This window comes from Mesitornis unicolor, unplaced genomic scaffold (genome assembly GCF_000695765.1).
Source record: "Mesitornis unicolor isolate BGI_N332 unplaced genomic scaffold, ASM69576v1 scaffold6125, whole genome shotgun sequence".
In the NCBI taxonomy this organism is placed as follows: Eukaryota; Metazoa; Chordata; class Aves; order Mesitornithiformes; family Mesitornithidae; genus Mesitornis; species Mesitornis unicolor.
The window spans coordinates 37-12,381 of NW_010187392.1; the positions used below are offsets into that span (position 1 = coordinate 37).

Below are 12,345 nucleotides of genomic sequence, written 5' to 3' on the forward strand. Positions count from 1 at the left end.
GCCGACCTCTACTAGCCCAGGCCCCGCCCGCCCAACATGGCCGCAGCGGCACATTTTACAGATGCCCTCTAGCCACAGCATGTGCTGGTTTTTTTTCTTGAAGGACCATTCAGAGAAGGCTCCATGCTGCAAGGACTTGGGGCGCAGTGGGGCACTCAACAAGGATTCGCAGCAGGCTTGGGGAGCCCTAGGAACGGGGGTGCCTGCCCTGTGCGGCTATGGGTGTGCAGCTGGACCTCTGCAGCGCTGGGCTGCCTTTGCAGAACTGTCACAGAGCAACACACACAGACACACAAGGAAATAAGCATTAACAACAACAACAAAAAAATCCCTCACCAACCCCCAAACCAATAACAATTAATGTGGCAAAAGGTCTCCACTTACTCACTTGTACAGGGGAGTCTTTATTTCTGTATTTCTCTTTTTTTTTTTACCCAGTGGAGTGGGTGGGGAAGCCTGTGGGCAGCTCTGCGCTGTGCTGGCTTCTCCAGCATGCTGCCTCGGGAACAGAGTGGGGAGCCAGGGCAGGGCTGTGGTCATAACCAGCAACAAAACTGGGGCAGATTGGGTCAGTGTGATGGAGCTATTGTGTTTCACTTGGAGAAGAACTTTTTTCTCCAAATAGTGACAGGGTGTTTTCACCAAGAGGAGCTGGGTGTTGGTTTTGGGAGTGGAGTTTTGTTTGTCTGTTTTTGTTTTGTTGGTGTTTTTCTTACTCTTCCTTAAGGTTTACACAGCCCCAAGAGGTTCACAGTCTCAGTTGTACCACACACAGGAAGAGTGCAAGAGTTTACTGAACACCAGCATAATGTAGCCGCAGCACAGGGTTTTGGGGTTTTTGAGTGGTTTTATTTTTTGTTCTTTGTTGTTTGTATGTTTGTTTGTTCGTTTGTTTTGACTTGGGTTATTTATTTATTTAATTTTTGTACTAAGAAGAAGGGGAGGGAGGGGAGGGTCTTTTACTTGTATCCAAACAAGAGCATAATTTTAGTTTCACACTAACACACACACATACACACGTGTGTGCACATACACTCTAACAAGCACAGTAATACACACATACATCTTAACACCTACTATTCTTGTCAAAGTTAAGAGGAAGAGGAGGTGAAAAATGAATGGTCTTTTGCAGGCAAGCACTCAACTGCTGCTTCCCCTTCCACCCTCCCTGCCACTTGTGTCCTTTTTCCCAGGACGGCACAGTGGCTGTGGGGTGATGCAGGGGGTGACGGGGACGCTTGGCCTGAACTGGGATGTTGAGACAAGCAGCCAGGGGCAGAGAGGGTGGTGAAGCTGGGGTTTGGGAGCTGAACGTGTAAGTCAGGCACCTTCCCCAAAATGCAGATGCCTGCTTGCCTATCCTGCTGCTTTGAAACCAAAGGTTGCCTCCTTACTAGAGGCAAAGTCCCCCAAGTACGCATGTGAAAGCAACTGCACCCCCACACCACTTTGTGAAGCAGCTCATGCTGCAGTTCTTGAGGGCCTGAGGATGTGACTTTTTTTTTTTTGTTGTTCTTTTTTTTGGTCTCATGCTTTCCAGCACAACCAAAGCACGTGGCCAATAAACTTGCAGCCCTTGTCCTATGTGCTGTTACAGACTGCCTCAGAAAGAAAAAAAAAATAAGAGTAGAAAGCTCAGCTGTAAGCAGAGACAAAGCCTAACGTGAGCTTTGCTACATGGCAGTTTAGCTTTTGAGTTGTATTTTGGTTTTTGCTGTGTGTTTTCTGCGCTGTCTCTCCTCAGGCCTCACGTTTCCTTCCCCAGCACCCCTTTCTGCACAGCTTTTGAGCAGAGACCTGGCTGGTCAGTGCTGACTCTCGGTGTTATACTTCAAAGGACTTCCTAGTCTTGTCAGTCTTTTAGCATCAAATAATAAACATGATGGATTTTCAGAATACACAGATGTCCTCTGCTTAATTCCTGTTCTTTTGCAGCTCCAAATTTCAAAGAAAGAAACCTGAATGTCGAGGAACTCCGAGGTTCAGCTGCAGGCCCGGGGGAGGCTGGGCAGTTGCAGCACGTGTACTGGGGGTCTGGAGCAGTGAGGAAGGGGAGGTAAGAGAAGGTGAGGAAGGCAGACAAGTGGGGAGACAACTGTGTCCTGGAGACACCCCTGGGCAGTCAGTGAACACAGGGTCAGGCATGAGCTGACGCTTGGTGTGGACCAGCATGAGGCCGTGTATGAGAGGGAGTGAAAAACAAGCCAGTGCCTGTAATGAGCGACCTTCTCCCATCCCAGTCAGCACGGAGGAACAATAGCAAACTGTAGAGACTGTAGAGGGAGAGCTACTGAATCACAGCGAGGAAACAGCCAGGGAAAGACAAAAACACCCCATCACCATGTGTGGAAAGTGCGTAATAAATCATGCACTCAGTGTGTGCTGGCATCAAACTAAAGCTGCCGCCTTGTGAGGAGCCTTCTTGCCCCCAGAGCCTTGCTGCAGTGGGCTGCAGAGCACAATGGGTGCTCAACCAGGGGCTTGTCTGTAACCCTGCCCATGCCCATGGCATCCTGCTTCTCGCCTTCTCTCCTTTCAGGCTGGCGTTGCCCAAAAACCACACAGCCCCTCTCCTGTCTCCTGGCCCACTTGGTCATCTTGGGCGGCTGCCTGGTTGGCTGTGCCCATGCAAGTCACACAACAAGCAATGACAAGGTATCCTTGCCAGCAGAAGCGCACCATGCACAGAAGCACTTTTTCCAGATCTTTTTTTTATTTATTTAAAAAACCAACAACCCTGAAGTTGAAATACAGAGTAACTGGAAAAAAGTCTCACAACATAGTAATAAAACATCTTTATTCCCTCTTAAATATAACATCTAAGACTATAAGCCTATAATTCCCATTAAATCTCACTTAATTGAATGGTCTTTATAGGCTTTCCTTATTGGAGAATGAACATTGAATACTGGCTTCGACACATCATCGGGAAAACAGTAGTATGGGGAATAAATAACGACCTTTTGGTACCCCAGGAAACATTGCAGAATCTGGTGGAGACACAACCAGCAGAAGGCGCATGCTCGCTCAGGGAGCCAGGAGTGGAGTCAGGGGCTGCATAACCCCTCTCTCCCACTGAGTTGTGGATGAAGAACAAGGATGAGGTGACCATGCAGAATACGAAAGCCTGGGCCTCATGCCACACAGCCCCGGGAGGAGGATGTGCAAGACAACAGTGGAGGAAACGAGAGACGCAGCAGAAGACCCTCTGGGAGCAGCACTGCTGCCGTGGCCCCCAGCTGGGACCCTGCTGCACCTCTCAGCTGTGGCTCCTGGCTCAGCCTGCAGGTGACATGAGCCATGGTCATCCTCTGGCTTCTAGGTGGCTTGAACTGAAGTTAAAAAACACAAGATTTTTCCCAGAAGTGGGTAACTTTTCATTCAACCAGCTGTCCCCTGAGCTGATGAAGTTCAGCTGCAAACAGAGGGAATTAGCCCAGTTAATATGGGTGAGGGAAGAGGACCCCTCAAGGGGCAAGTCTGCTGGGCCAGCTGAAATAGCCACTGGAGGACTCTCATGAACCCCTGGAATTAACAGTGTCCTGTCCTGTAGCGTTTGCTCCCCATCTTGATGTTCATGGTGCTGATCCATGACAGCACAGCTGCCCTGTGGGGCCAGTGCTCAGGCAGAGGGTGCAGGGTGCTGCTTTCCAGCCAGCCTGGCACATGCTGCTCTCTCCCCAAGGGGTGGGAAACAGTAAGCCCCAGCTGAGAAGCATCTCCTCAGAAACGATCATGAGGGAGAAACTGCAGGGCAGGATCCAGTGAAAAAAGTGCTCTTCCTTCTTACTGTCCTTTTTACTGTCCTGTGCCTTTTTACTGTCATGTAACAGGAAAATTGTCAACTGTGTGTGTCCGTGTCCCCCCTGCCTGCTCCTGCCCTGTTAACGGTTGCATAATTCACTCAGAAATACTGTTAGGACAAACCAGGGTTTTTTATGGAAACCTCCTTTTGCACTCACCAGTCCCTGAGCAAGCCAGGAGAGGTGATGAAATACATTCCCCAACACCTCCTGCTATGAGTGTACAAAACAAAATGATCTTTCCAGACACTTTTCTGACCAACATATGTGACTTTCCAGCACTTGTCTATATTTTTCACTTATCATTTTTCTCTTGCCTTTACCTGGTCTTCCTTGCTGCTTTAATCATGTCCTTTTCCTGCTGGCCTCCTGCTCATTAAGGGACATGGTGTCAAAAGGAGGGAGTATTGAGTGAGCGCTGCTGTTGAACTTCTGCACTCCAATCTTGCCCCAGCTGGTCTAGGGAAGGCTGAGGTGGCCCTCCCATCCCCTGATTAGCTGGAAAGTCCAAGGCAGAAGCAAAGCACAGCATCATGTCAATGTGCTCTGGCAAAGCCTGGCATAAACTGCAGGAATATGAAGAATTCTCCAAGCCTGCCTGCTTACCTTTTGGGAATGAAGGTACTCAGGCCACAAGCACATCGCTCCGCCAGCTGTTGCAAAGCACGTCATGCCCTGAGGACTGCAGGAACCACTGAGGACCGCAGGTACCAGCTACGTGCTACGCACTTGCAGTGTGCAGTGTCACTGCTGCAGGAGACCTGGACATCGACTCAGCGCTAGTGCCATAGCCAGACTAGTGTCTTCAAAAGTGGGTCTGGAATTTGAAGCGATGCGTTTCTGGACACATCAAACCCTCCTGCCAGACCAGGTCAGAAGTGCCACCCACCAGTGCCTTGGTTGCTGAGTGTTTTGTTTGGAAACCAGGACTCCGGGTAGGGACCTCCAAAATGGGGGCAACCTGAACCCCATTCACAAAATCACAGAATCACAGAGTGTTAGGAGTTGGAAGGGACCTCGAAAGATCATCTGGTCCAACTCCCCTGCCAAAGCACCTGGGAGACTGTGGCCAGTGCGACGGTACTCAGCCCCCTGGTCAGACAGCTGCAGGGAGGGACTGGCACTGGGACATGAACCAAAGGAACCACAGTCGCAATTGGACACAGACTGCAGCGTTTGCTATGAGTGGGGTGACTCCATAGCATGACAATACTTCCAGAAGGTGAGGGGTGGCTATCACAGCAAGAGACTGCTCTCAGTTCACAGGGTGCTGACAGACACGGGGAAGACCACAGCACGTAAATATATCCACACACAGCCACAATCGGCAGTCTCTGGGTGCTGCCAAGAGCACCTAGATATGGGGCTCACCAATAGCTGCGTTCCTCTTCTCAAACTTCATTTTGAGCTCTGACACAAGGGCGTTGTGGGCGCTGCCATGACCTCTCTTCTTCAGCTGCTTGTTTATGAATTTGGGAGTGAGGGAGCCGGACACGGTTGGCACCCGCCACCCTGGGTTGTCCACCCTGGGAGCTAGGGCGGGAGGTGGTGGAGGCAAGGGGGCGGTCGGCGGCACAGGGGCGACCTGGATGTTGTTGTTGCTGTTCTCGTTCTGTAGGCTCTTGGCATCATCCTCAACAACAAACTTCTCTGCAGCATTGCTGGGCCTCTTGAACTTCAGCCACTCCATCCTGACTGTCCGCGACTGCGGGGTCTGTCTCTTTTTTATGATTCTCCTTACCGGCATGATTTTGTTGGACCGCTTATTGCGCCAGAACATGGCAGTAGAGATCATGATAGTTATCAGCACCATTATGCCCATGACACCAGCTAGCACTCCTAAGGCTTTCATGGGGTTATCTTTAGTTTGCATCAAAAAGGCGGCCATAGGCCCTTTGTGAAGAGTCTGTAAAAGAGTACAAAAAACACATGACTTTTACTGCATGGGACAGACAGTGACCCAGAAATTTCATTTGTCCAAAATATGCTGACTAATGGAAATTGTCTCTAAAAAAAGAGTCAAAGAGCCATTCCAGGTTTGGACAATTTAGGTGGAGCAAGCATTACAGTGTTGCGAGTTGGACGACTGTCGGACTTGAAAGGTTACAGGAGCATTACTGCCAAGTTAGGACAGATTCCTCTGTGTCACCATAGTGTTTGTTTAACTTGCAAGAACTGCGCAAGAAAATAATTGGCTCTGGGATCTGCAGCTGTATTTTCACACTACATTTCAGAGTTAATTCCCTAGGAATAATAGTGTTGAACCAAAACAGAAGTTTATGAGTAGAAAATGATCTTTCAAAAACAGTTGCAGGTGATATAGTGATGCAGTTTATAGGACTATGACTGAGCATGGCATTGAAATGATTATGAGAAAACTTCACTTTATAAAATTACAGTGTACAAATGAGTAGATAGCAGGTATGTGCTGCGTTCTGTTTTCAAGTACTCTTTTACAGACATAACAAAACTCTTTGAGGTAGGGGACGTAAGTAGAGCTAAAGAGCTTTGTTTTTAGAAATCAAAGAAAAAAAAGCAGTAACATAAGCTACATATGGCATATTAAGGACAAATGAATGGCCAGTTCACTTAGCACACTGTGCGTCTCGGAGGTCCCCGTATAATTTTGCGGATTTTGCCCTGCGGATGGAGCCTGGATCTTTTCACACTTTTCCAGTACATGATGGTGGAGATCACCATTGTTACGGAAATGGTGGAAAGGACGCCACTCATGCAAATTCCAAATATTGTCCATGGACGCTTCTTGAGGCCTAAAATATAGGATTTTACCCTGGACTTGATCTGGAAACATCAAAAATAAGAGAAATGGTCAACCCTCACAGTTATATTTGAAAGAGGCCAGCATCTATTACAAGTACAACCAGGGAATTAGAGTAAAATGTGTACAGGATACAGAGCATGTAAAATAAAGGGAGCTAAGTGTTGAACTAGGCACAGGAGAGGAGGCAGGTGCAATGACATTGAACTGGATCCAGAAACACTAAAAGGAGTTAGGAAGCATGTATAAATGCCTGGTTGATCAGGGAATAAAGGGTAGCAGAGTGACACATAGATAATCCTTATTCATGGCATGGTAGTCCACACTTGGACTACATTTCCAAGAGAAGTTCATAATGAATACAAGCTCCTGTAAGGGTATCTGGACAGACAGTAGTGTTGTGCAGGCCAGGAGATCCCTCAGAAATGGCACATTCCTGAGCAGGTTTGTTTGCCAAGAAGAGCTGGTCATAAAGCTACGTGTGGCTGTGGAGAGGCAGGGCTATGCACTGTGCCCCACTCCTCTGGCCTTGACTCCAGGAGGGAATCATCACCCAAACTCTGCATGTCTAGTAACAGGTTATCTGCATTTTAGTCAACACTCTAAGCTCCCAGCTTTTAGTCAATAGGGAGAAAAGGACACCTCCAGAGTAGCAGTCACCACATGCTAAAATAGGTACCAAAGACAGAGAATATAAGGAGAACTTGGACTTGAACCTCTGACTTTTAGACGTTTACAGTGACATCAGATGGCTTTCCCCATATGACTCTAAACTAGGAAGCTCATCTTTTTACCCTCCACAGTCTGTGGAGGGAGATGACTAAAAGAATCTCCAAAGGATGCTTCCAAGTGCCTCTTGTCGTGTATTACACTATTTTTAAATCACATCCTTAAACTTAGGGAATACAAATTCATTAATAGACACCCCACTGCCTTCACTTCACTTCTGTATTTTCACAACCTACCTCCCTCAAACACATTATCCAAGACCACTCCTTCCCTACCCTCAGTGTTTCCTATTGCCAAAGAAAAATGTGTGAAGAAATGCTATTGAAACTCATGGGTCACATTAACTTACAGGTAGGGAACAATTTTAACCATTCTGCTGTGCAAAGAGTTTTTTCATTATTTAATTAGGAACGGACTTAAGCTGGAATTCAAAAGCAGAGCAGCCCATGTCTTTGGTGGTGCTTGGATTCACATCACTGTTCTGCAGTACATGGACTTTGTGTACTTAAATGCCATCAGATGACAGAAATTCTACCCTGATTCACTTAACTTCATGTGAAAGTCTGATGAATTAAGTGTCAGATAAACCCTGCTAAGCAGTACATGACCTGAAATGAGACCCCTTATTATGAGTGTTGTCAAGATCTATTTTATAGCGAGGCACTGATGGCTAAATAGCATAGGACCAACACAAGGAAAAAGATGACATATACTTAAGAAGATCCTATCTCTCAGTAATAATTATTTGACTAGCTCTTTGAAAACCTTTAATAAATGGGATTAGACAGAAGTATGTGTCTATGTTGTCAGCATACAACAGTTGCAGGGGTAAGAACTGATGAAAATCGTATGGGGAATTTCAACGTTAGGCTTTGTTCATCTCCCCCTTGCCTCGCCAAGTTGGGCACCTGCTCAGAGCTTCCAGTTATGAAGAGGTGATTAATACCAAAGCTAAAACCATTAATAGTTAGCTGGTTCAGCCTATATTCTAGTTACTGGGCCTGCCCTATACAAAGCTATTTTTTATTTAATGGGCACATATCGTCCTTTGCTGAACCCTTGTGACTGTCCCCTGCAGAGAAGCTCCTCAGCCCAGGTCCCACAGGGTGCTGCAGCACCCAGCAGTCACTGGAACTTGCCGGCTTTAGAGGCTCTAACACTGATACGTGCCTTTGAAACCAGTTTCGTAACACCCAGCACTGTGCAGTTTTGAGTGTAGACAGATGGTTTCATGCTGTGTGCCTGAAGGACAAGTTGTGGAAAACAGCCTTCTCCAGCATGTGGGGCTTAGTCTTGCCATCCTTCCTCCACAGTGGCTTCCTCCTCAAAAACCTGAGTGTACCAAAGAGGATGCACATCTCTCTCTCTGCTACTGAAATGGTGATGTATATCCTTTGCTTTTCTCTCTCCTGATGCAACACTTTGCAGTGTGCAGACATCCACACCTCCTGGCAGCTTCTCAAGAACTTTTCCTAATGCATGGGCTGGAGTGAGAAGAACAAGTGGGCAATGTATCCAGAAGCTGGACCCAACAGGAGCGTGTGGTTGAGCTGTTCAACCACAAGACCAGCTAAGGCTCACCAGCTATATTTAGAAGTCTAAGTAGGCAAAGCTGTTAAGAGCCCAAGCTATTGCAGATTATTATAGACAACTCGAGCTGTGTTGACTTGAGCAAGTGGATCTGTATGGGGAGCCCACTTCCACACATTCAGCATTTCTGGGGTTTTTCTTCGGGTTACTCTAGTTTGGTTGTATGGACAGACTGTCTGCTAGTGCCAAAGCACACTAGGTGTGCTCCCCAAACACAATTTATTCTGAAAGAAGTCTACTTCGTGTGCTTGGAGTTATCTGAGACATAAGCCATCCCACCGTATGTGGGGATGATCAGGAGATTTGCTTCAGAAGTAACTCCTGATCCAAAATAGGACACAAGCTGCCCCCTCCAGTGCTTATCCCGAAGAGCAGTGCTATCACCGTGTATGATGGCTGCATTTACATCACTTTGCAATACAAACATAAGCATGGGGCAAGACTTCTCAAATAAAACCAGCCTTGTCTGAACAATTTTTTTGAGGTCCATGTAACTGTTAGAAGAGGATGTTTAGTGCCATCAGCAACCACAGTTCCCATGGTTGCAGAGTTAGTATGAGGAAGAAGGAGATACACATATTAATTCACAGAAGGTATTTGTTGAATCTTTCAATTAGGGGAATCTAAAACAGACTTGCCAGCTATATTTAGAAGTCTAAATGAGTGGCTGAAGCTATTTAAGAACCACAGATTATGCCAAGTGTGGACTTAAGCTTCAGTCCATGAAGAGGTGTAAATAAACGCCTCCATATATTTGCCCCCACTCCTTAGTGGAGTCATGAAGAGGCAGAGGGATCACCCCATCGGGCCAGCCTTCAGAATCAGGAGTGAAATCAGCTTTCCATGAAAATCTCAGGCAGCGGGAATGGATTTTGAGTAAGACATAAGGGAGAAAAAGGAGTGGCGTTTTCAGCGTATGTTTCTTACTCTGTTGAAAAAGAATAGGAGATTAACAGACGTCACTCAATTCCAATTTCCATAAAACCAGATTCAGTTAAATTAAAAGGCCTCTAGATTTTTTTTATCACTGTATTATTCCAAGAGCAAAAGGTCCTTCTGATGTGCAATACTGCTGAACTTAGCCACAAGGCATCTATCTCGAAGGGCACAGCCTTGCGCTAATTGCAATGGTAAATGTTAATCAGAAAATATGCCTGTTTAATTACTTGGTGTGATTAACACTGCAGGAAAGCTCTAGAGGATGCATTCAAAAACATCCTCCTTATCCAAAATCAGTAATACATAAATGCTCACCAAACAGCTAACTAAAAGAGACTTTGTACAGCTGGAGCATAGAGGGATTAAGTGTATATTTGTAACAGCCTCTGTGTGTGTGTGTGTATGCAGTGTCCCTCTACCAAGAGTCTGTTTTCTTCACAAAGTGTTAGCAGTGACCATGGTTTCTCTGGGAAACAGGGAGTGACAGAAGGTTTTGTTCACTGGCACTGTGTCCCACTCACATGCAAGCTAAAATTTGAGAGTCGTTTTTGCAAGGAGATGTGATGCTCTTGGATAAAAAAAAACCAAACCAAACCAAAACCAACCCAAATCATTGCAAGTAATGGAAGAAGTAATGAAGAAATGTACAAAAGCTGATGGAGGATGTGACATCAGATCAGTGGAGCAGATGCTGCTGAAAAGACCTACTGAAGTGAAGAAAGAAGATGCTGTTGCTATCTTGGGCTCTGTGTTCAGACTTGGCATCAAGAAGAGCATGGGAAGAAGGTACAAACTGTGTCTGAGAGGAATCCATGTCTTCACAGCCCTCTCTGCTTCCCCTTTAGACTTCATCAAAAGGGGTGCTCCCCCACTTTGTGGCAAATCTGTATCCCTGTATAGGGGTCGCTCAGGAAGCAGAGAGCAAACTTTGTACAAGATACTTTCTTTCATCAGGTGCTGATGTTGCTTCAAGCACTAGAAGAAAATCCAGGAAACTCTACCCCAAAGCATCAGCTTCTCTTGTTTCCCTTCCAGATGTTCTTCATCTGCTGGTTCAGGGACACATCTGCCCCAGAGGAGGAGCTGCGGGGCACCCTTCCTCCCCTCAAGACCCCTCAGCCCTGGACCTTAGCACACACTAAAATAGAGAGGTTACCAGCTTATCTGGGAGGGGAGGGAAAGCTGGAGGCCAGAAGCTGGGGGCCGACAGTGGGGACAGTGCCTGAGGCCACCTGGTGCTATGCACTCCTGAAATGTGTGCCCTGTGGATAGCAATTCTTGTTTATTGTATAGAAACCACCAAAACTTATCGTTTCCATAGGAAATCAAAGTGTTAAGCAGTTTATTTCCTTTATATCGGTACGAATGGCTAGGTCTCCAGACTTTTTGCAGAGCCCCAGCAGGCCCAGTCCCCCAGCTCCATGTGACAGAGCCCTGAAGTGGCATGCCCTGCCCATGCTGAGCCCTGCGCTGCACGGCAGCTTTCACGGAGCCTGCAGCAGAGTAGGCCAGCCCCACCAGGCAGCCCCACACCAGGGACCCCCTCTGCTAGGGCAGACCCAAGTCCTCTGGCAGTCCCGATAGGGCAGGCATGGACAGCAGAGACCGGGAGTTACTCCTGGTGGCTAAGTTTACCTTGCTGATGAGCAGAAATGCTCTCTGCAGACACCTGTTAACTTCCAGCAGGCTCTGAACTGTGTACGGGAAGCATCATATAAATGCACCTGATAAGGAGTATCAGTGGAATAAGAGGAGATGGAGAGAACAGAAAAAAAGTGCAACAGATAAAGGAGCAGTGGGTGCATTTTGACCAAACAAAGACAACGCCAGCTGCTGTCTGTAGGAAGAGATTTGCATCTTTGATCAGTATGTGCGGTCCAGAGACTGTCAGGCTAATGATGTGTTTCTCATCTACTCTAAAGCCCATTTTCTCCCTGCTGGTACCTACTTAAAGGCTTGGCAAGGCAGTTACAATAAATAAGAATTATGCAAGCATGTGCTGCTCACCATAGATCACCGCTTGTTCTTTGGTTGATGTAAAAGTCAGCCTAACAGGAAACTTTCAACCTACATGTGCTATCTTTTAGAGTATTCTTGTTTTGCCTGTTAATAGTACTGCAATTATTAAACTTACATCCAAAATTCTATGTACTATAAAGCTCTCTATAAAATTTTCTCACTTTTCCTATGTCTCATATGGTGATTTGCAAAACTGGTCTGATATATTTCACTCTGTCCTCAGCTACTTTCCACTCACTTTTGTAGAGGAGAAAGACTGTCTTCTTCTTCTGAATGAAAACAAAAAGTCAGAATCATAGCAGTCAGGATTTACCTTTACTGTCAGGAATCTATAGTCCTTAATTTGCATCTGTTTCTAACAATCAGATGCAAGAAACTCATCTCCCAGCCACATTATTCTCCTGTCTTTATACCTTTGCAATCTCTCCCATCAAAATATCTTTTACGTCCAGCATCACCACAAGGGTCTAGAAACACTCTACAAAC

General features: G+C 46.5%; 1 protein-coding gene across 1 annotated transcript in view; it reads right to left on the minus strand.

Annotated features, from left to right (window-relative positions):
* Positions 1–4,860: 4,860 nt before the first annotated feature.
* CDHR1 (cadherin-related family member 1) overlaps positions 4,861–12,345 on the minus strand; it is a gene marked incomplete at its 5' end in the record, with an annotated part of 36,309 nt that continues 28,824 nt past the window's right edge. Inside the window, one exon of the mRNA XM_010185419.1 lies at positions 4,861–5,709. Within this exon, the coding sequence (XP_010183721.1) occupies positions 5,158–5,709 (552 nt within the window). The remainder of the gene's footprint in view (positions 5,710–12,345) is intronic.